The 23,382-nt window shown below is 46.8% G+C and overlaps 1 protein-coding gene across 1 annotated transcript; it reads left to right on the forward strand.

The window, feature by feature from the left end:
* The first annotated feature begins 7,830 nt into the window (after positions 1–7,830).
* On the forward strand, positions 7,831–21,974 carry PNLIPRP1 (pancreatic lipase related protein 1). The gene is made up of 12 exons (XM_068549060.1): positions 7,831–7,879; positions 8,425–8,579; positions 9,058–9,183; positions 10,841–10,975; positions 11,805–11,913; positions 13,350–13,469; positions 13,577–13,696; positions 15,182–15,300; positions 16,219–16,348; positions 18,246–18,354; positions 19,078–19,245; positions 21,911–21,974. Exons 1-12 carry the CDS (start codon positions 7,831–7,833, stop codon positions 21,972–21,974), a joined length of 1,404 nt encoding a protein of 467 aa, XP_068405161.1.
* Positions 21,975–23,382: the final 1,408 nt, after the last annotated feature.

Here is a 23,382-nt window from a genome sequence, read left to right on the forward strand (position 1 = left end):
GAGCTGCTGACATGTGAACACTGAATCTTACTGCTAATAAAATCTAGTGGTGAAGCACTACATTCCTTTCTTTGCCATCATGTCCATTATTTCCAATGAAATTTTTGGATAATGTGATTAAGTTCCAATATTTGGAACTGGTCTGAAAAACCACAAATGACGGTTGAATTTTGCTACATGTTACTTGGCATTTGGACTTGGGGATATTGTTTACTTGATACTGACATCATGGCCATTACTATTACTGATGTCATTCTGATCACTTAAGGCAGACTTCCAGGTCCAAAGTGACCCTCCTGGTGGTGGTGGGCACACATGATAAGTACCCACCTTTGCCACTTTTTCCATCGTCTTTAATCAGACATCTCAGGAGGGATGACACACAGGGAATCTCCAGTTCTAATCTGAACTTTTCTCTTTCAAATCCTTGGCCACGTCTATTCCTGTGTCTGTGTCAGTTGGGTCCTCTGAGAAGCAGACGCTAGGGAAATGTCTGTGATGGATGAAAGAGGAGATAGCAGGAGTAGACAGGAGAAACTTCAGACCTCAATGCAGGTCTAACACCCATGAGAGGGGAAAGGAAGGAAAGACTAGGTGGGAAGAGCCCCAGCCCTCAGCAAATGTCTGAGAAAGTCTTGGCCAGGTCGATGGGGAGTCCCCAAGTGAAGGTGACCCTTGGCAGGAATCCTACTTCAGGCAGGAGTAGATGGGCTCTCGTACCCATGCCGTGCTCAGTCATGGGTTGAGGCAGCCAACAGAAGCGTGGCCTCTGTGTGAGTCCCCGCGGACCCAAGGGGCAGCAGCTGGGCTGCCAGGCATCTCTGGTCCTGCAGCAGTTTCTCCTGAAGGGATCTGAATGGTACACCTCTGTGGCCACCACAGTGTCCCACCTTGTTCCTTTTTGGATTTCTTTGGAAATGACACCAGCTTGGTCATTTCCTCATTGGAACTGAATTAAATATATTACTTAATTCAACAAACTTTTATGGAGCCCCCATTACTATATTCCAGACACTGCTGTTGGCACGAAGGATGTAAAATAAATAAAATACATTTCTCACCCTCCAGGAGGTTGTAGTCTGATGAGGGAGCTGGACAAGGAAACAGTTATGAAACAGTGTCGGGAAGTACGAGTTACTAACCTGGGAGGAAAGAAGGGCTGGCATTTGATTTGGGGAGAGGGGTTGAGAGCAGGGGTAGGATGGAGAAAGGCTATATAAAGTAAGTAAAGGGAAAGCAAGGGGGGTTAAGCCTCCCAAAGGAGTGTAGGGGGCCAAGGGTAGGGTAGCCTTTGCCCCAGGTACCCATCCTATGAACAATTCTGACACTTTCTCTCTGTGGTTCAGATTGCGCAGCAGAGTCAATCCCCAGTAACACTTTTCCTCCTCCTCTCCACTTCCCTTACTCCTGCTTCCTAGGGTCACTTTCCAGATAAACTCTCTGCACCCAAGCCCTTATCTCAGATTCTGTATTCAGGGGAGCCTAAAATAAGACCAGGGGTGAGCATTCCAATAGAGGGGACAGCTTGTCCAAAAGTACAGTACCTGAGCATGGAGTGTTTGACCAACTCCAGTGTGTTACATCTTGTAGACCATGTTCAGAGAGGGGAGTCATAGGAGATGGGACCAGATTGGGCTTGATTGACCATTTATTCCTCTAACAAGCACATGTTGAGCACCTAATGTGTGTAAGGCACTCTGCTAGGCACGAAGAACACACTGTGAGCAAAAGGGGGACCCAGTGCCTGCTCCTGAAGGTCCATGACCATCAGATGATGGAAGACTCCCTAAGTGATGAGCAGAGACCCCCAAAGGGCTTTGAGAAGGGCAGTGACTTGACCCACATTTGGGGTTTAAATCAATCCCACTGGTACTTGCATGGAATGCAAGTTCTGATCCATTTCTTGATCTAAATCCTGCTCCACTCGGCCCAGAACTTTCAGGTACTCTGGGATTCTGAAAGCTGGGGCTGTTCTGGAAATTCCCAGGCCCCCTATAGAGGGTACAGACTTTTGGGCCTAATTCTCCCCAGCTGGCACCAAGGACTGTCTGCCCTGAGACTTTCACTTGTTAGCCAGCCCACAAGAATGGGTGGAATCTACCAATGGCCCTCAAGGGCTTTGGGAAGTCTGAGCTACACTCAGAACCTGAATTCACATCCCACAGACAGGGCATCTCTGATGAAAGAAAAAGAAAGAAGTCAATCGTTGACTGATGATAAGGCAAAGTTTTGCACCCTGCTTCTGTTACTACAAACACAAGGAGAAATTCAACCAGTTCAAGGGATATTTAGAGCTGTGGTTCAAACAAATGCAGGTGAGTGTCCAGGCTGTGAAAAAGACTTAGAAAACAGCTTTTTCAGGACAAAAACTTCTTTGGAATTAAGGGGCTCCTAGAACCCAGCTTGAACCAACCTACTCTTCCCCTCAAATTTACAAGATCGTTCTCTTACAAGATGACAAGGTATCTGTACATTGTGAACTTGAAATTGAAGGAGAAAACAAGGACAGAGCTGATTGGCTAGAGGAAGGCAGCTATTCAGCTCCATCTGGATGTGTGGACATGGCAGATAATGGCTGGCAACCTCATTCTTTACCTTTGTGACTTTCAAGGAGTCATACATCTTGAAGACAGGAGAGCTGTCTGGTGGAAATGAAGTCACATTTTCAGAAGAGATCCACAGATTTGTATGCATATGAGTCCTGCCTTAATTCCCTGAATCTGACCAGGATATAAGTTCATTCAACATATTTCAGTTGTTATTCTTATTTAAAAGCCTCGCCCAGGAATCTTTCCACCTAGTGTGGAGTGAATTAACTGGTCTAAGAGGCTTTAAAGGAGAAGCAGCTTAGACCCCAGTCTTGCTAGGGGCTTTGTCCAATTAAATCCCTCAGGGCATTTAAACAAGAGCCAGTTCATTAGAGCACAGTGTATATTGACAGATGTGGGAGTTTTCTCGCTGTCTTAGAAAAGAATAGACGCTCAACTGATTCTGTGTACCCAAGAATGGTGACAGTGAGTGCAATGAGAGCTGCTCTCTCTGAATCCCAGGCCTGGCTGAGCTGAGTTTCTGTATTGGTTAGCTGCTGCATAACAAACCATCACTAAACTCAGTGGCTTTAGACAGATTTGCTCACAAATCTCCAGGTTAACTGGGTGTTTCTTCTGGTCTTGACTGGATTCACTCATGTGTCAGCAGTCAGAGTGGGTTGAGTCAGAAGTGCTGCTAATCCTGTCTGCGTCTCTTGCACACTTAGGGGTCGGCTGGTTTTGAGCTGGTCCAAGACGTTGCTGCCATCACGTTTAATAGCCAAACCAAGTCACCCAGCTAGCCCAGATTCAGGTGGTGGGGTAATAGACTCCAGTTATTGATGGAAGAAGCTGCAAGATCACATGGCAAAGGGCAGCTTCAGGAAGGGGAGGGGGTAAAGAACTGTGACGATTTTCACAATCCATCTATCATCGTCTAACCTGTTTCTCCACCCGGGGAAGCCTGGGGCTGGGGAAGGAACAGGTCAGGTGTCAGAAGGGTTTTCACAGCAATGGGTCAACCCAGGCTCCAGACTCTGGCCTTCTTATACTGCCTTCTCCTCACTGCTGTCATCAGAAGTGAGGGTGCCCTTTTGGTTCACTTGCTTTTGATGTTTGTAGAAAACAGAGTGCTTCAATACAGCACACTTATTCTTGAACAACTAATGCTGATGAATACAGGGTTGCTGCTTCTTGTCTTAGCACAATGCAGCAGTCCTGAGCAGCTTTCCTGAGCAGCAAATCCACTCCCCGGTGTTGCCATTCACTCTTGATAACTCAAGATCATCTCTTCATTATTTCAAATCCCCTACCCACTGGCACTGAGCCACTAACTGTGCACTTTGGTACAAATTAAGTAGAGTCCGTTGATTTAGGATTGCTAAATTTACTACTGCAGAACCACTTACTTCTTGCTGTAGGTGCCCAGCTCACAACTTCACCTCCATCTTTTGGTGTACATCCAGGCCTTCCCGATAGGACCCATATCCCATTGCTAATTAATTCAGGGACAGAGGGGCGGAGGGGATCTGAGGATGACCTGCCGAGGTCTCCAGAGTGGTCTCATTTTTTGGGTTTCCCTGGGTGTCACAGTTCAACAACTTCATGGATTCCATGAGATGCCCCAATAGTCTCCCAACAAATCTCTCCTTTAAAAAAAAATTTAACTATCCAGAATTGATTTCTGTTGCTTACAACAAAAGCCCCATAACTAACATACCTCTAAAAAGTTACTGTTTAAATAGCTAATGGTCTCTCCTTCACTGTTGTTTCACGGGTGGGGTGGAGAGAGTAGCCAACATACACAAGGAGCAGAAACCACTATCAACATGTTAAATGTACATATCTTTTGCTCCTTAAATTCCACTTGTAGGAATTTATCCTACAGACACACCATCCATCCAGAAGACAAATGTATAAGAATATTCAGTAAGGCATCCTTTTTTATAGTAAAAGATTGGAAACAACCAAATATTCATCAGTAGAGGACTGATAGTAAATATCCAAATATCAGAATACTGTGCAGCAGGTAAAAAGATTGGAACACATCTGTATGCACTGATAACAAATGGTTTTCAAGACATATAATTAATTTTCAAAATCAGTTTGCAAGGGCTTCCCCGGTGGCGCAGTGGTTAAGAATCCACCTGCCAATGCAGGGGACATGGGTTCAATCCCTGGCCTGGAAAGATCCCACATGCCGTGGAGCAATTAAGCCCATGCACCACAACTACTGAGCCTGTGCTCTAGAGCCCGTGAGCCACAACTACTGAGACCACGTGCCACAACTACTGAAACCCCGTGCACCTAGAGCCCCTGCTCCACAACAAGAGAAGCCACCGCAATGAGAAGCCCGCGCACCGCAATGAAGAGTAGCCCCTGATTGTCGCAACTAGAGAAAGCCCGTGCACAGCAACGAAGACCCAACACAGCCAAAAATAAAATAATTAATTAATTAATTTTTAAAAATCAGTTTGCAAAATAATGTATAGGATTTGTTAATCATTTATATTTTTTATGTTTTTAAATAAAATATAATATATATACTCATAGTGGATAGAATATCTTGGAAGGACACACAAGGAGCTGGTGAAGCATCATTTTTAACTTTGTATTGTATCAGATGTAGAGGGGCATATATTACCTATTTACGAACATGAGCGAAAAGAATTTTTTTTAAGAAAGGAAAACTAAGCCCTAAATGCCCGTGCCTCTACCCTTGAGTGTCTGGAGCCCACACTTGCTCTCACCACCCCACACGAGTGGCTGTTGGAGATTAAACCTTCCTTTCCTGCCCAGAGGACGTCACACGAGCTCTGATCACCTTAAGGCAGTTTCAACCATTGAACTGCTCTGCAGGGGTGAGCGTGGAACCCACAGATGAACTTGGCAGTGAGGTGAGCTGAGGGGGAAGTAGGCATGGGCGCCTGACCTTTGGGGAACCCGTGACAGATCATGTGATGATTGTTTCTCCTAAATCTAATCAGATGTTTATATTCTTGCTTCTCTGAAGAACATCTTTTTTTCTCCTCCTTAGAACTGTGCCCTCTCACCATTCCCAGGCCTGAAATCCACTCGGAGAATAAGAATAAAATGTCTACGAACTCTATTCATATGTACATTCTTTCTTTCATTAATTTATAACTACTTCAGTGTCAGGTTCTAGAAGGCGGAGGGCACAGCAGTGGCCAATGTAAATGAGGTCTGTGTCCACATGGAATTGCATTCTAGGTGGGAAAAGGAAGATTGCAAATAAATAAACAGAAAAACAAGGGAGATAATTATAACTTGTGACAAAGTGATGAGAAGGAAACAAATAAGGTGCTAGGGATCAGGTGAGAGACTGGCAGTGCAGGGGCTTCAAAGGTGGCCAGGGGTGGCCTCATTGAAGAGGTGACATTTAAGCTAATCGTTGAATGACAAGAAGGAGCCAACCCAATAGAGGTCTAAGGAAGAGAGTTTCAGGCCACCGGAATGGTAAGTGCAAAGGCCCTGAGGTAGGAAAGAACTTGGCATGTTTGACGGAGGCCACTGTGGTCATGTGGGGAAGGTCAAGTGGACAGCAGGAAGAGAAGAGGTCCAGGAGGCAGACAGAGTCATCTGACATCTCCTATCAGCCAAATTACCTATTTTACCCACTGTTAGATTATCGCAAATCTTGTCCTGCATCAGCACTGCAATGTCAAAGAAAAGCGTAAATGCCTTTGTCTTCTCCACAGTCTTTGTCAAGTGCTCCAGCACCTGCCTGGACCATATGCACAGACTTCCAAAGCTTGAATACCTCATCACTTAGGTCAACCAGATGCTCAAGTCTGGAGAAGGGGGGAAATTTATTTTCTATTTCAACTTATTCTATGTAAGTATTTCCCCTATTCTTTGTGGTGGATTGACACTCAACAAATCTTGTTGATAACTTGCTCAGAATAACTGATATTCAGCAACTCCTTATTTCGCTCTGGATAGTCTGGATTCAAATCCCATCTCATCACTCATTAGCTGTGTGACTTTATAGGCAATTAAAGACCTGTCCCTCTGTTTCCACGTCTGTAAAGGGAGGCAAATAATGGTACCTACCTCATGGGGTTGTTGTAAGACTTAAGTTAGGTAATACACGGAAAGTACTCTGACTGCACATACTAAGCCTCACTAACTGTTGGCTGCTCTTCCTTATGACTCTAGGGCAAGTCTTTTCTGTTTTCTTCATAGAAGGGCCCTCCAGCCTGGACCCCAGTGTCCTGATTATTCAGGAGCAGTGTGAACTTTGACATAGAGGCATATTTAACTTGGGGGCGGGGTAGGGCACCAATGGCATTTGCCATGTGCAGGTTTATCTGCTTGTTGTGTGAAACAGCCAAGCTGCTCACAGATGCTTGGGTCAGTGGGTAATTCATGACAGCCTCAGAGGGTAGAGTCTTGTAGGACAGGTGTGCAAACTTTGGAGAGTTTGAGGAAACTCGACAGACATTACGTGGTCTGGTGACATGGGCTTTTATGGGCACCTGAACCCAGCTATTCCAAATTATAACAGGATAATATAATAATTGCTATTGTTTTAAACCCTTACATTTTGGGTTGGTTCATCCCATAGCAATAGGTAACTGGAACACTAGTTAGTGGGAGATTGTGGTCAGAGGCTATTATGGGGGCTGTTGACTCTGTCTCCAAAGCTCATGTGCTCAAGTATTACTAGACTGCCAGAGACAGAGGTAGACAGACAGACAGACAAAAAGAAAGAGGAGGTTTTCTTAGACACTTCCTTTCACTATCAGCGATTTGCAAGGGCATTTCCATCCATTCTAAGTGAGAAACCCAGCCCTCCATGATTAGAGTTTGCTGCAGTGTCCTCACTGGGACTTGCAAAGTACTAGGTGATAAAATAAAAAATTGGAAAGTGGGTCCCACTCAGTTCATAGTTACAGGCACATGTACATAGGCGCAAAGTTAGAGACCTTTCACCTACTTTTAACCAAGCATTCTTTCATCTTCCCAGACTTGTGGGAAGATTTGACCTCTATTATTAATCTTGTTTTGTGTATTTGTGCAGTTTAAACTATTAAGTGCACACAGTATGCTCTGTAATCACCTGCTGTTTCCTCGAAGCAGCATCCAATCGATAAGGCTCGAGTATAAGAAAACAGCCCGGGCACTTGATCCAGAGGGAAGGAAGGTCTGGAACATCCAACAGGGTAAGTCTCCCGCCAGCTGTGAAGGAGGGAGATGGGGCAAAGAGCCTTGAATTCTTGAGTCTGCTCACTGCTCTGGTCATGCTTTTGGTGAGGCCAAATATCTGAATTTATTGTAGATGGTGAGCATCTGGACATTCACTCTTTTCCTGCTGGGAGCAGCCAAAGGTAAAACACATCCCACCTGCCCCTTGAGAGAGGCATAAACCCATCATCTCGGCACTGGCCAGAGAAAGCTTCCGCCATGGCAGGGTTTCCAGCGGCTGCAGACAGCTCCACGTTTCCACAGAGACGCGGGTGGGGCTGCAGTTTGTGCAGTTTGTGGGCCCATCTCAGAGCATCTCCCTGCCAGCCTGCCTTCATGTCCCAGAGGCCCGAGGCCAGACTCTTCCAGATAAAGCATTAGACACCTGCCTGGGTTAACATATTGACTTACCAGTGCCCATTATCACATTAGTCAAATAAACCTATCGGAAGATCTAGGCAGGGAACACAGGACTTTTAAGTTTTGATGGTGGTTCGAAGCAGAGAGGTCTCTGTGGGATTCAATGAGACTGTTCCCTGATCAGAAGGTGGGCACAGGGGGAGAGGGGGCAAGGAGAGAGTTGATGGGGCGGAGGCAAGTGTCTGCCTGGTCTTCAGCCTGTCCCCAAGCCGGGGAGCAACCAGGCCAGCCTTAGGACCCCTGAGCAGGGTCAGCTTTTCTCTTACAGGAAAGGAAGTTTGCTATGATTCCATTGGATGCTTCTCTGACTCTGAGCCCTGGGCTGGGACCGCCATCAGGCCCCTGAAAGTTCTCCCCTGGAGCCCTGAGGACATCGGGACTCGCTTCCTGCTCTACACCAACGAGAACCCAAACAACTTTCAAGTGAGACCTCTGCCATTTTAACATTGTTGTAACTGGTGAGGGGCTGTGCCCACCGGGGGACCAGGAGTTCTTACCTCTGTACCCTCTGCTTCTACCCGATCCCGCCAGCTGCCCCCAGGCCTAGCCAGACCTGGACAGAGTAGGTCTCCGGTAAAAAAGCTGGCTTGAATGAATGAATGGTTCACATTTGTCAGAACCTCTAGCTAGTTATGTGATTCTGGTGTTGGGCAAAGAGCTTATGGAAGAACCTATGGAAGGTGTAAGACCATGAGCCACAATCCAGACCCAGTGGAGGTAGTGATTCCTGACTTGGGAAGGTAAGGCAGGCAAAGAGAGCTCAGGGTGGGCTTCCTGAAAGAGGTGGCTTTTTGCTAAACTTTGAAAGGTTGTGCATTGGAACAGGCAGAGATGGGGAAGAAAGAGACAGGCTAAAGTGGCTGGGCTGCAAAAACACGGAACCCTTCTGCGTTTGTCACAGATTCTCCTTCCCTCTGATCCATCAACGGTTGAGGCATCCAATTTCCAAACAAACAGGAAGACCCGGTTCATCATCCACGGCTTCATAGACAAGGGAGATGAGAGCTGGCTCGTGGATATGTGCAAGGTAGGGCCTGGTTCTAACCCCTGTGGCCTGCGCTGCAGGCAGCTGCCACTGCTTTCCACTAATGTCTCCGCCTCCCTTTATGCAATCGCAATTAGTGAGCTCAAAACAGGAAATCCTGACATATTGACGTACCTTTATGCAATTAAAATGCCTCTTCACCAAAATAAAAATCCCCTTCCAAGTTTCTAGACTACATCTGTAGCCTGAAGCAATGGCATCTGCTGCGTGAACAAACACTTCTGTCCTCTCATTTCTGGTTAAATCAAGCCTAAGTATTGTCTGCTTCCATTTCAGTGAGGCTACTTTGTATTCCTATAAACGCAGGATTATGTTTTTTTTGTTCAAGTCTTTTCCACTTCCCTGAGAGTCAGAGACGTGTGCTACAACCATTTATTTGAGATACGGAGAGCTTCGACTGACTGGGTGCCCAAAATGACAGAATAGAAAGTGCCAAACCCACTGTAATAGAGCATCTTTTGCTCAGAACGATAGACAACGGAATAATATACACATGTTCACATACACATACACACAAAAACACATGTGCAGAGGCACGCACACACAAATACACATGATACACCATCATCCCTTCTTTTCTTGTGTTCACTGATTCAATACATTTTTCTGACACCTAAGAATTTACCCTAGCAGCCTGTCTACCACCCTCCGACCTAAAATGTCAACAGGAAAAGTTACAAACTCTGAAAATTAAAATCATTCTGCATTTGACCTTGGTTGTACCAGCCATTTAACTCTTGGTATCGCTTCTGTCCCATCATTAATAAGTATCTTAATGTATAAACTTTAAGATATAGTTTATATCCCAAATTCTCCAGGTTTGTAAGAGATTCCTCAGGGCTGCTTTAAAAATAAAAGTCCTGAGAAAACGGCTGTTGGTATCTGTGTGTGTGTGATCACACATATTAGTATCATATATGTGAAAAGATTCTAGGTGGATTTTAAATTTATAGTACCACTTTAGACTCAAGCTGGTCATATGTCCTGCCTGGCAGAACTTCCAAGGATATATCAGTTCCTTTGACATCCAGGAAGAAGTTTCCCTTTCAGAATTCTTCAATGTTTTTTAAATCAGTGCAGTTCTATTTTTTAAATATCTTTAGTGTGTTTCCTCCATGAAATATTGTGCTATCCTGACTGTAAAAATAGTGACACTTCCCTCCCACCTTAAAGCTTCGTAAATACCTAGCAGCCTGGGGTGAAGCAAGCCCAGGCTTTGCCACGAGGCTGAAAGGACCCCTAGCAGTCAAATCCACAAGGTCATTTAGACCCTGGCTGCCAGAGAATGCACTTGAGACCTTTTCTTTTTGAAACAGGACTCTTTGAATGATGCCCTGGCTTCAGCCACCTTATTGAATCAACCTGATTGAATCTGGTTGAAGAAAACCAGAGAGTGGTCAGCTTTTAATTAGTCTACGAACTAGCGAGGGAATCTATTTGCCTTTCTTGTAGCTTTTGCCCCGAGGGATAACTCCTATTGGCAACGGGATTCCTAACAAAATCGAGTTCATCCCAGTGCCCCAGCTAGGAAGGGACAGAAGGACAGCCAGTGGTAACTCTCGGCGACCATTTCTGAGCTCTGGTTGGAAGTGGTTTCACGAGCCCTCATGATAACCCCCTGGTGTCTCTCCAACACCAGAACATGTTCAAGGTGGAGAAGGTGAACTGCATCTGCGTGGACTGGAAAAGAGGTTCCCAGACCACCTACACGCAGGCTGCCAACAACGTACGTGTGGTGGGCGCCCAGGTGGCCCAGATGCTGGCCATGCTCAAGGTGAGTGGTGGCCGGGCTGAGGAGGGGACACACAGCACCCACTGGTCTCTGTTGGGTAAAGACACAGCTGAGGGTTATATGTTTAAAGAGGAAATAGAAAGAATTGATATTTCTCTCGGAGTCTTACTTCTAAAACTCACCTCAAATCAAAACCTATGGTGTTTGTGCTCAAGGCGCTGTATGTAGACCTATAATAAACAAGTACTTCTGGGTGAACATCTCTGAGACCAACAGGTGTGAATACTTTGAGCTTGTGTCGTTTGTTTGTTCATCCGATATTTGCGGGCACATTGTCAGGAGCTCTGCTAGGGAATAAAGAGAATAATTGAGGTCCCAGGCCCTGCGGGAGCTTACAGCAACAACTGAGTGTGATCAGGGTTCTGATGTGGGGATGGGGAGGGGTGGCTACAGGCTTTATAGGAGCACATGTTGGGGGGCCAGGGGGGCAGCTAATCCAGTCTGGGGAGCGGGGGGCAGTGATTAAGGATGTCTCCCAGGAAGAGACATCTAAGTTGAGAGCTAATGGCTGAGCTGTGTCGATGTGAACTGGGGTCATGGTTGGGGAGACATGACAACAGGAAGAGGAGGCTAAACCAGACCCAGAGGTGAGAGACTATGACATATTTGAGGGCCTGAAAGTTCCACTAAGGGTCTAGCTAGAAAAGAGTCTAGAAAAACAGGTGTTGAGTCAGAAGAGCTCTGAGGCTTTCATAAAGGGCTGGGCTTGATCCTACGGGCTGTGGCAGGTTTTCAGCAGAGGAGTACCAGCATTAGGGTTGCAAAAACCACAGCACAGATATGTCCTGAAAATACAATCTTCCCTCTCCAGTCGAACTACAGTTACTCACCTTCCCAAGTCCACCTCATCGGCCACAGCCTGGGGGCCCACGTGGCGGGAGAGGCTGGGAGCAAGACCCCAGGCCTGGGCAGGATTTCAGGTAAGACTTGAGGGCTGGGGCCCAAGGTTTTGTCCCCAGTAGCCCCAGAACGTGGTGCAAGACTGCAGCCTAGCTTGGAGCTGGCCCCAAAGAGTCCATCCCCTTGGCTGCGGCAGAGCCGGTTAGAGTCTGCACAGAGCATTTTAGGAAGCCCCCCAGAAGCCTATCTTTGTGGCAGGGGAAGTGGTGTCTTTGCTCTCTTTAATTCCTCTGCCTCTGTCCCCATCCATTTTCTGGTGATGTGGGTCTCTCAGCAGGACTGAACAGCCAGGAAAATGCAGAGTAAGGCTAATATGAACGTGAGCAAACATAATTAAGACAAGTCCATGTTGTCATTCCTTTGCCCCTTCTCTGAAATCAAGGGCAGAATAGAACACAAAAATTTTGCTTCCACTGCCTTCATTGGTAGAAGAAACCCAGACACCACCACACCAAAAGCATCCTTTTAACCCAAGCAAAGCCTTTAAATTATAACCACAAAATATATCAATATAATATAATCATTATAATGCTAATATAATAATTATAGTAAGCATAGATTAAGTGCCTGCTTATCCCAAATACTGTACAAAGTGCTTTACGTTTTCTCATTTAATCCTCAGAACTAAAGAAGAAGGCTGAGGGAAGCAAATGACTTGCCCAAGGTCACACAACTAATCAGTGGTAGAACTGACATCCAATCCCGGTTCTGCTGTCTTTTGGTTCAAGTCTCTACCTTTATAAGAACATTCCCTTTTATTTTCAACAGACAATTATGTTCGTGCCTTTTCAGCTACTCTGATCAAACCTTCAAAAACAATTGTTAAATCTAGGAGTCCTGTCAAGAAGGAAATATAGTCAGGGAGATATAATTCTAAATATTTACTTATACACCCATAATGATGTGCCAGGCACTATGCTAAATGTTACATATGTTATCTCATTTAATCTTACAGCTGTATTATTACCCCTTTTTATAAATGGGGAAACTGAGGCGTAGAAAAAGTCAAGTGATTCACCCAAGGTCATGCAACTTGCTCAAAAAATAGCCAAGTACGGATTTGGAGCAAGGCACCCAAGTCCCAGAATTTGTGTTTTGAATTGTGATACCATACTACTTCTCCCCTTTTTCCTTCAAACTTGGGAAGAGAAAGAGAATGTTGAAGGAGAAAGATATACAAGTAAGTGGGAGAATCTGATGTGGAAAAAAACCCTTGCCTAAACAAAATCTAAATTTCTTTGCTCACCTGCCCTTCTCTATCCATGCCACTGGAATGTAATGAGCATCATTGAGACTCAATGTCTCCATATTCAATACCCCGGCCATGGCACTGCACAGCTCCAGGGTATGGCATCCCTTGAGTTAGGTAGTGCACAGCCTGGGCAACTGTACAAGCTCAATCCTGCTGGCACCTATAGCCAGGCCTATTGTGTGCAGCACTGGCCATCTCTTTTAGGGTTGGATCCTGTAGAAGCAAGTTTCGAGGGTACTCCTGAAGAGGTCCGACTCGATCCCTCCGACGCTGGCTTTGTTGATGTGATCCACACGGATGCAGCTCCCCTGATCCCATTCATGGGTGAGCCCCTCCATGTTCCAGCTGCAAGCACATGCAATTGTGAGAGCACGTGCTTTTAATGAGAGCCCTGCATTATGAAAAGCTCATTGCTGTTCTAAACATTTCAGGCTTTGGAACGAAACAACAGGTGGGTCACCTTGATTTCTTCCCAAACGGAGGAGAGGAAATGCCCGGATGCAAGAAGAATGCCCTGTCGCAGATCGTGGACCTAGATGGCATCTGGGCAGGTAAAGCCAGAGCAGAGTGGGGACATCACTTCCCTGGGGGAGCAACGCCACTCCCACAGCAAATCTTAGCAATGAAAACACACTGCTCTTTGAAAATATACAATCCCCCCTTCTAGACCTTATTTCTTAAAAATATAGCCACGTATCATTTGTTATATCTCAGCTCTGCTGATTTATTTCCTTACACATTGTGTGGGTCCTGGAGTGAACAAGCAACAAAGAATTACAAAACCATTGCTTAAAGCTGTAACTCCAACAATCAACTGATAGCTACCTAATAAGGGAAAGAAATACCATAAAAGTAAATATCCTGAATCTAAGAGAATTTTTCTGCCAATTGTTCCTTGGGTGTCAGTGATATGGTTCAAGCTTATGTAACTGGCTTCAACTCCATAGACAAAATGGGAATATTCCCAATCACGTCCATGGCAAATCCATTCACATGAGAGTCACCACTCCTCTATGTTGGGGAAAGAATAAGAAGCAATCACAGGTAAGGAAGGTTAGAGCAGAGACTGTGCTACTCAAGGTGGCTATTCTTTATCATTAATCAGCACACCTGGGATAAAGGGCATCTTTCAGATACAGCTCTGACTCTGTATCTAATAAGGTCAAAATGGCAATGAACAGGTGAGATTTTCAGCCAGACTCATCATTTGGCACCACACAGGTTAAAATCAAATGAGTAAAGACTTTTATTGAATGTGAGCATAATGGCTTGGCAAGTATGGACACCATCAAAGCAACTATTAAGGATGAGGACCTATGTGTTTGTCTTTTACAGCTTTATGAGGCTTTGCATGGATAGAGTAGCCTAGGCTCTCCATCAGTAACGGCCAAGCAAGTTCAGGCCAGGTCTGGAATGTGTGCTGTGACATCTGCCACTTGGCAGGAATTTATAGGAGCCAAGGAAGGTTCTAAGAAGGAACAAGACATGGGAGTGAAAGGCATGCTCATATAAAGCCACCTAAAGCTACTTGACCTTCCTTTTTATTCACCTAAACATGGCATGACAATGTCCTTGCCCGGGTTTGGTCATGCCTAGGAGGTCAAGTCACATCCGGTTGTGTCTTCGAGGACCTCCAGCCTGGTGCCTGGGACACAGAATGGAACAGAGGTTAGAGGCCTGGGCTCAAGCACCAGACGGGCTTGGATTTAAATCCCAGCTCCACCACTTCCTAGCTGAAATCTGAAATCTGAGGCTGTAGCCTGTATGTCTTTCTGTAATTAGGGATGGTATGTTACCCACCTCTGAGGAAAGGTGAAGATCACAGGGACAATACATGTAAAGTGCTCAGAACATTGCCCGGCACACAGAAAGCAGCCTTTATATGTTAACTGTCATTTTGTGGCTGGATTTTAGACTAATATTAAATTTCTGAAAATACGGTCCCACTTTTGGAACCATCCCACTTGGAGAGAGAGGCAGAGAAGTTGTGATGGGGCCCTGACCACCTGTGCAGACTTCCCCCTTTGCTTACCCAGGAACCCGGGACTTTGTGGCTTGCAATCACCTGAGAAGCTACAAGTATTACTCGGAGAGCATCCTCAATCCCGATGGGTTCGCTGCGTACCCCTGCGCTTCCTACAAGAACTTTGAGTCTGTAAGCTATTATCCCGCTTTGAGTCCCAAGGTGGGGCTGTTGTCCTGCTGTGTTGGGATCTGTAGTACTCTCTCACCAGGGTCTGATCATCCCCTACTTGTTTTGCACTGCATGTCAGAGTTCACGGTCCTGTAGAGTGGAGGGGGAAAAAAGCCTTAGGCAGGAGGTAGCTAAAATTCTAGAAGAGTCATGTGGGAGCAGAAGATTCTGGGAAATCGGAGAGTAGAGCAGTCAATTCAATGATCTAGGAAGGCTTCCTGCAGGGGCAAAGTTTGAATCTGGCTTGGAAAATCATAGAGTTTAGAAGGAGGGGAAAGAGTGCACATTTCTGACAGGGGCAGAGCAAGTATAGAATGTGTGAGAGAAGAATCTACACGCCAGAGAGAAGGAAAGGTGGATGCTGGGGTTCTACATGCTGGGCTGGGGGTTTGTGCCTTGTGCAGCTGGCAACAAGGAGAGAGATGCACGAACGATACACCAGAGCCTGCCTATGCGGGCTCACTAGAGCCAGTGTGAACATCTATTCCCGACTCCACATTCAATGACATCGTGCTGATAGCCTGAAGTTGGCCACAGGCACGGAGTGTTTACACCACGGAAATTGGTAAACTCTACCGGACTTTTTGTCCCAGAGTTTCCTGTTAGTCATTCACTAGCATGCCACTCGGTGGAAGGCATATTTGATCTAACCTGGGGCGCAGGCATCAATATTTTCTGAAGCGCCCCAAGTAGTTCCAATGTGATGTACATCAGGCTTGGGTACTACATCCTGGATGAAGTTAGTTTAGAGACCATCTATTCCAATCTCTTTCCAGTTATGAAAGAGGAGACTGAGACTATAGGAAAATTGCTCCCCAGATGTGTGGGTCATAAAAAGACAAATTCACACCTTACAGCCGGATCCATCTTTCTCATTAGAACAAGTGCTTCCCCTGTCCAGATGAAGGGTGCCCGCAGATGGGCCACTATGCTGACAGATTTGCTGGCAAGACACGTGAGGAGCAGCAGAAATTCTTCCTGAACACAGGAGATGCCAGCAAATTTGCTCGTAAGTGGCACTGTGATTTCCCACCCAAGTAAAAGAGGTTTCGTTTGTGTTTTACATAAAGGGGTGGCCTCTAACCTGAAATATTTGTGGGTACGTTTCATCTTAGTAACAGGACACATCCACCCAAACTACCCCGTTTAAGACTCAACCGAGGATTTAGAAAGGGTCTGCTTTACTTTCATTTTATTTCTATGGCATGAAATGAGTGGACACAAACAGCATAATTAATGGGATAACAGAAATTTACCTGTCTCTGTGGCCATCTTCTCTGAATTTTCACCACCCCACAGTTCCTTGTCCTATGCATTTTAAAAATCATGTCATCCGCACCTGTTCTATCCATTCAAAATTTATTTGGTACCAACTCTTTGCTTATCTAGCCCACTTAAGAAGCCCAACTCCAATCTCCTCAATTTCCAGCCTTCTGTCCATGTGTCCCTCATGCCCATGGATGGGGGGGTGCATCTCTGGTGGAGGGTTGGAGGGGATCAGAAAGGGGTAATTTCTCTCCAAATTCTGCTGAATGGACTAGTATATATAGGGTAGAGTCAGGCATGTTTCAGCCGCTTTGTGCCAACCTGCCTTATGACAGTTCCCTAAGATATTGTACTGTAAAAAAGAGACTGTGTTTATATAAATACATAAATATAATCCAAGTCTCATATAGTTTTTTAAGTCAGGTTTATTGAGGTATAATTTATATACAGCCAAAGTCACCCTTTGTAGTGTATAATTCTGAGTTTTGATAAATAAAAAGTCATGTAACCATCTCCAAAATCAAGATATAGAACATTTCCATCACTGTTTACATATTTTTTAAAAAGGCGTTGGTTAATCAATCCTTCCTCTGATGTAGTGATGCACAAAATACTTGCCAATATTTTAAAACAACAAATTAAACATTCAAAACCATATATTCGTTCCTCAACTAACATTTATTTATGGGCCACAGGCTATGCTAGATGTGGGGTGGTGCAGGGATGAACAAGACACCCTAGCATGAAATTTATAACCCGGCAGAGAAAACTGAAACTGAGCAAGCAGCTACAAGTGTGTTGGGCTCGACGGCTTGCTGCTGTGACATGGTAGGACAGAGGACCTGGCCCTGATCAGAGGAAAGGGCAGGGAAAACACCTCTGAGATTGTAAAGGACAAGTAGGAGTTAGGCAAAGGATGTGTCTGTGTGTTTACATACATATGTGTGAATGTGTGTGTGAGTATGTGGTGTGTATGTATGTGTGTGCGCGTGTATATGTGTGTTTATGTGCGCGTGAGTGTGTGGTCATGTGTGTATAGGTTCCTGTGTATGTGTGTGTGCTCCTGGGTGCCAAGACAGCCCTTCAGGCATAAATCTGGATGACCCCTGTGTTGGAGACTGCCCAGGGCCCTGGAGAGGCAGAGGGAAGACACAGACCTTGCCCTTGAGGCTCCCAGGACTGCACCCCTGAACTACCTTTCCAAATGTGGGGACCAGCCCTTGTTCCTTCTCTTTCCACCTTAACTCATAGTACTGTCCTTCGAGAACAGAGCTGTCCAGCAGAACTTTCTGCCCTGATGGAAGTGCTCCGTGTTGTCAAATGCAGTAACCAGCAGCCACATGTGGCAATTCAGCACTTAAAGTGTGGCTAGGGAAAGCGAGGAATTGATTTTTGTTTTATTTAATTTGGGTTTAAATTTAAGCAGCCACATGTGGCTAGTGACCCCTTTACTGGGCGGGCAGGTCTACAGGGGTCCACTGCCAGATATGTGTTTCTCCTTAAGGCCTAGTTTGAGTCGTAGGTTAACATGTAGAACTTCTCCTACTTCGATGCCTCAGTGTAAGGGATGGGACAAGAATCTGAGATTTCTGTCAACTATTTTGTGCATGAATAAAAACTCTTTTCTATGCCCTGTGCAGGCTGGAGATACGGAGTTTCTATAACACTGTCTGGAAGAACAGCCACTGGTCAAATCAAAGTTGCTTTGTTTGGAAATAAGGGAAACACTCACCAATGCAATGTCTTCAAGTAAATTTCCTTTTTTTGGTACCACCTCTCACTTGATACACACGGCCTTCACGTCTATGCACTGACCTACTTGTCGTCTCTTTATGAATGGATTCTGAATTATTTACTTTATGTATTGAAGTTAACTTCAGATTTCTGCTAACATATGTTCTTTTCTCTATTATAAATCCAGGCATTTCATTCTTTCTCTCTCAATAGATCAGATTTTTTAAGATAAATCTAATGTTTGCCCAGATATCATATCTTCTGATTAGCCTAGTCACACGTGTTTGTTGTGTTAAACTAGTGGATAACTTGTTATTGTACAAATAATTCTACCAGAAAAAAATAATATGAAGGAATTATATAGTTTTCTATAGGAAAGTTTTGAGGGTAAATTAACTTACGTTTGAGGAAATAATAGTTAAATAGTAGTTTAAGGGACTTCCCTAGTGGTCCAGTGGTTAGGACTCCACACTTCTACTTCAGGGGGCCACGGGTTCGATCCCTGGTCAGGGAACCAAGATCCACATGCTGCATGATGTGGCCAAAAATAAAATAAAATAAATAGTAGTTTGAGGCTGCTGGCATATAGCTGACTTTTTCATTTCTCTAACCTTTATTTGAGAAATTATTTGGAAAAAATCATCTTGTTAATCTAGAGTAGAAAAGAATGGCAGGGACTTATATGGTCATTAGAACTTGTTTCAGTGAATGGGAACGTTTCTGTTTCTCTGTTTCAAGGGGGATTATCAGACCAGGCTCCACCCACTCCAATGAGTTTGACGCGGATATTGATGTTGGAACAATTGAGAAAGTCAAGTTTCTTTGGAGTAACAACGTGGTAAACCCAACCCTCCCCAAAGTGGGTGCAGCCAAGATCACCGTGCAGAAGGGAGAGGACAAGACGGAGTACGTGTCTTTGCTGGCTTGTGCCTAAGGACGTTTGTAGAGACTTGCATTTGTCATGGAAACTCACCCCAGAAAGTCAGCTGAGGTTCAGCCAGTGTTCTCAGCACTCTCTGTGGCAGGCACAGATGATACAGCCCTGCCTTCAATGAAAACTAAGGGGAAAAATAAGAAAGAGAAATAAGAAATAATTTCTGAAGGGTATAAGGTTATAAGTATCAGTTAGAGAGTGGCTACAAGTTAAAGAGGGGAACATCAGTGAAAGGTCAGGATAATAGAAGGAAAAGGAAATCAGTTTTAGCAAAAGATATAAAATTTGAGATGAGGCGAGAGAGCTAAGGTGGCAGTACTTGCAGAAACTTCATCCTGACTCGTGGCATCCCTGGCTGTGGCATCTGCAGGGGAGGTGGGGGTAATGACCGAAGCTCAGACCCCAAGTCTGGCCAGCAGGACACCCCCGTACGGCTTGGTGAGAAGGAGATCCTGGGCTCTTGGTCACTGATTGAGGTTTGGAGGTTAGGTGGGGTCACTAAACTCAGGCCCCAGGGAATGTCACACCCCCGGGCAGGGGGCGGGCAGGGGGATGGGTTGGCAGACCTCACAGCAGTCTCATCAGCTGGATGACCCCTGTGGGGTCCTCCCCGTCCCTGTGAGGGGAGGACCGAGGGGCTGGCCCAGGCAGGGCGTCGGCGGAGCAAGGAGGTCCTCTCACTGAAAACACAGTGTCGAGGAGGCCAGTGGGGAGCCCTGTGCAGGCTGGGGGTGCAGCCGAGGCCTCCTCTCCCCCATTGGAGGACACTGGGACTCTAAGGTCAGTGGCCCAGGTCCCATTAGGAAGTGGACCTGTTGCCTGGATCCTGGGATGTAGTTAAAATCATGTCTGAAGAAGGTGGTCTCATTGGAATCTTTAAAATGAGAGGCATTCCCAAGGAGGTGCCTTGCTCACAGGTGGATTCAAGAAAGGAAAAAAGGTATGAGACCAAATCACACAGGGCGTTGCACCCTCTCGGTGCATCAGCTGCTACCTCAGCCCTCCGATGACCTGAGGGCAGCTTCCCCGTCTGCCGACTCTGGAGGGAATCTATCTAAGAGAAGCTAGATGGTGGACCTCAGAATTTTTAAATATAGGAAGAGAGAGCCTCACAAACTATAATAGTTTGGGGAGTAAAAATACCGAATTCGTCAACTTATTCAATATTTTGCTGTTAGGAAAACAGCCAATAAGTAACATTTTAAAAATAATAATAATAATTGGAAGACTAAAGAAAATTAAGACTTTGGTCCAACCTCCTCTCATAACCCCCTCAAATTTTTTTAGTCACCTCGTTGGGGTTTCGAGTCCTGCTAAGGAACCTGCTGGCAGGAATTCCCTCCAGTGACATGGTACCAAAAGAAAAATGTCGTTTCCCCCCTTTATTTCTCTCTCCCCACGCACCATCCTCCTTCCTTCCGCTCTGGCTTTAGTAAGTACCAGGTATGCCTGGCGTATAGGAGGGAATGCAAAGACAGAGGCTGCTCTTGAGAGGTTTACAGTATAGCTGTTGAGAAAAATGGACTTATGGTTCATTGGAAAGGTCAAATGACAGACTGAGAACTCCCCGTGAGGGGCCCAAAGAGGGTGCTGGGGAGACGGGCAGAGGGACAGGAGAGGTATGTGAGGGGCACGGGGAGGCCAGGCTGCTGAGGGCGGGGCTCTGGTGCAGAGGACAGGAATTCGATTGGAGGTTAGGGTTAGGGCTTCCAGGAAAGACAAATGAGATACAAAGAGAAAGTGGGGAGGGGCCAGTGAAGGTGAGGAGAGAGGACAAAGCTTCAGAGCTCACAGGTGGTGAGAGAATCCCATGTTTCCTGGAAGAGCTGTAACCATACCACTTACATCTGCATTGTTTTTAAATTAATTATAAAGCTTTTTTATATTTATTGTCATGAGATGCTACATTGTTGACATCGGATTCTCACCAGTCATGGGAGGGAGGTAAGCCCTCTTCTACAAATAAGGACTCCATCTCTGAGACTCGAGTAACCAGCCCCGTATCATGGCTGGAAGGCAGGAGGGGGCAGGCAGCCCAAGGGGAGAGCCAGGCCCTGTGTTTGCATCTTGGTTCTTCTACGTATTAACTGAGAGCCCTCTGTGCCTCAGTTTCCTCTCCTGTGATGTAGGACTCGTAACAATACCTCCTCACACTTGTGTGGTGAGGATGAAGTGCGCACTGCGTGAGTGGATCAGTGAGTGTGGGTGCCGACAGCCAGCGAGAGCTCCCTCTACTGTAGCTGCTGTGTTTTCTTGAGCTGCTGTAGGTGGAATCGGGTCCCCAGAATGGCTGAGGCAAGAGTGAGCCCATCTGTAGACCCCTCTGCTGGGTTTATGGGGGGCCCACATGTACTGTGGAGAAGGAGAGCCATGAGAGGTCCAGTCGCTGCCCCAAGGTGCCCACTGTCCTGGCTGCCAGAGGACCCAGAGACCAGGGACCACTTCTGAACAACCCCTGACCTTGTCCTAGGGTCCAGCCAGCCCCTCCCCCTGGAAGCAACCCAGGCAATCAGCCCTCCAGGAACTTATTGAAGCTACCACCCTAGGGCAGCCCTCATCGTTTTGAATTGTAAATCAGCAGTTACCTTTGCCAGGTAAGAACGCCCAGCACTTAAAAAGATTCCTTTCTCTCCACAGATACAGTTTCTGTAGCAAAGACACCGTGAGAGAAGACGTCCTGCTCAGTCTCATGCCCTGTTAAACTCCTGGCGCGATGCAGCCGCCGTGTAACGCTAATAAAGTCCGTACATGCATTTATCTGCTCACAGCATCTGTCGCTGGTGTCAGCTGCCCCCGCTGGGACATTTGGGAATTGACTATTTTAAAATGCCCTGCCCATTTCCGTGTATTTGGGTTTCCTGCCCTTGACCTCCAGTTACCACGCCCCTCTCCCCACAGTTTCCCTGGTCCTCGTGCCCACTGTCTTCTCCTCACCCGAGGGGTGGCGACAGACAGCAGCACTAGAGAGTGGAGCTGGGGCCTCGGCAGAGCCTTTAGCGCTGCCCCTCATCCTGCAGGTGAGGAAACAGAGGCGTGTGGGCTCGCTGTTTCAGCACACAGAGCGGACGTGCCCCATCGGGGCGGATGGTCAGGCCCCTGACTCTGGTTCCAGGGCCCCTCCCTGACTCTGCCATCACCTTGAGATCATGGAAGGCCCTGCCAGGACGTGGCCCCTTTGTGATGGTAAATTGTGTGGTGATGGGACCACTTGGGGGCTCTGGCTCTTGGTGAGGTTAAGGGGCTCCAGCACCCAGAGGCTGTGGTGTGCACATTTGCAGAGCACAGACAGACTTCCAGCGCCCCCTGGCCCCGGGCCGGGGCTGCCTCAGAGCCCTCTCTCTGCCTGCCGGGCAAGCACCATCCCAGGCAGGACCGGGCGCTGAGGAGGGGTCCAGGGGGTGCCCAATGCAGGCCCGGCTGAGGGGGGACTTTTCTGTCTTTGCGGGGGCGGGGAGACTCAGCCAAGCAGACCTCACCGTGGCCCCGCCCCCACACAGGTGTTCCGTACCTGGGGGGAGTCTTCAAGGTGGCCCAGCCTGTCCCGTGATCATCCCCAGGGGGCTGTACGGGACCAGGAAGTGCACTGCCTCCCCTGAGTGTCTCGCCTCTTGGTCACCCACCCACCGTGGCAGTTCCTAAGCCCCAGTGGCACGTCAAGCTATTACTGAGCTTCAAACCTGAGTGCGAGTGGGCTCCAGAGTGTTCCTTGAAAGCAGAGGGTGTGGCGAGGATTCCCCAAGCGACTGTAGTAAAGGCTTCACAGTCAAGGGCACGGGGTGGGCGCTCAGCAAACCGTGGTGATGAGGAGGGGGTGGGGCGCACCGAGCAGGAGAGACCCAGCGCTGGCCATGAACCAACGCCCCGGGCAAGGCAGCACATCCAATCAACGGGATGGAGCTTCTGCAGACACTCCCAAACACCACCTCTGCGCCAGGCACTGGAGTGAGAGGGAAGCGGACTTCCATTCGGTGCCCGGGGCGTGCACGGTGGTAGGGGGCTGGCACCTAAATAAACACCGCCATGCTGCCCACTAGGTGCAAAAAGCAAGGTATATGCCAGGACGGGGGGGTGCCCAGAAGAGGGAGGAGTAAGATGGGGAAGGCTCCAAA

The sequence above is a fragment of the Eschrichtius robustus genome, chromosome 7 (assembly GCF_028021215.1).
Source record: "Eschrichtius robustus isolate mEscRob2 chromosome 7, mEscRob2.pri, whole genome shotgun sequence".
Lineage (NCBI taxonomy): Eukaryota > Metazoa > Chordata > Mammalia > Artiodactyla > Eschrichtiidae > Eschrichtius > Eschrichtius robustus.

Bases quoted from the DNA above. Each gene is read 5' to 3' on its own strand.
- PNLIPRP1 (XM_068549060.1), top strand. From the start codon at position 7,831: ATGGTGAGCATCTGGACATTCACTCTTTTCCTGCTGGGAGCAGCCAAA. The intron at 15,301-16,218 runs GTAAGCTATTAT...CTTTCTCATTAG, and splicing joins CCTACAAGAACTTTGAGTCT to AACAAGTGCTTCCCCTGTCC. The intron at 18,355-19,077 runs GTAAATTTCCTT...CTCTGTTTCAAG, and splicing joins CACCAATGCAATGTCTTCAA to GGGGATTATCAGACCAGGCT.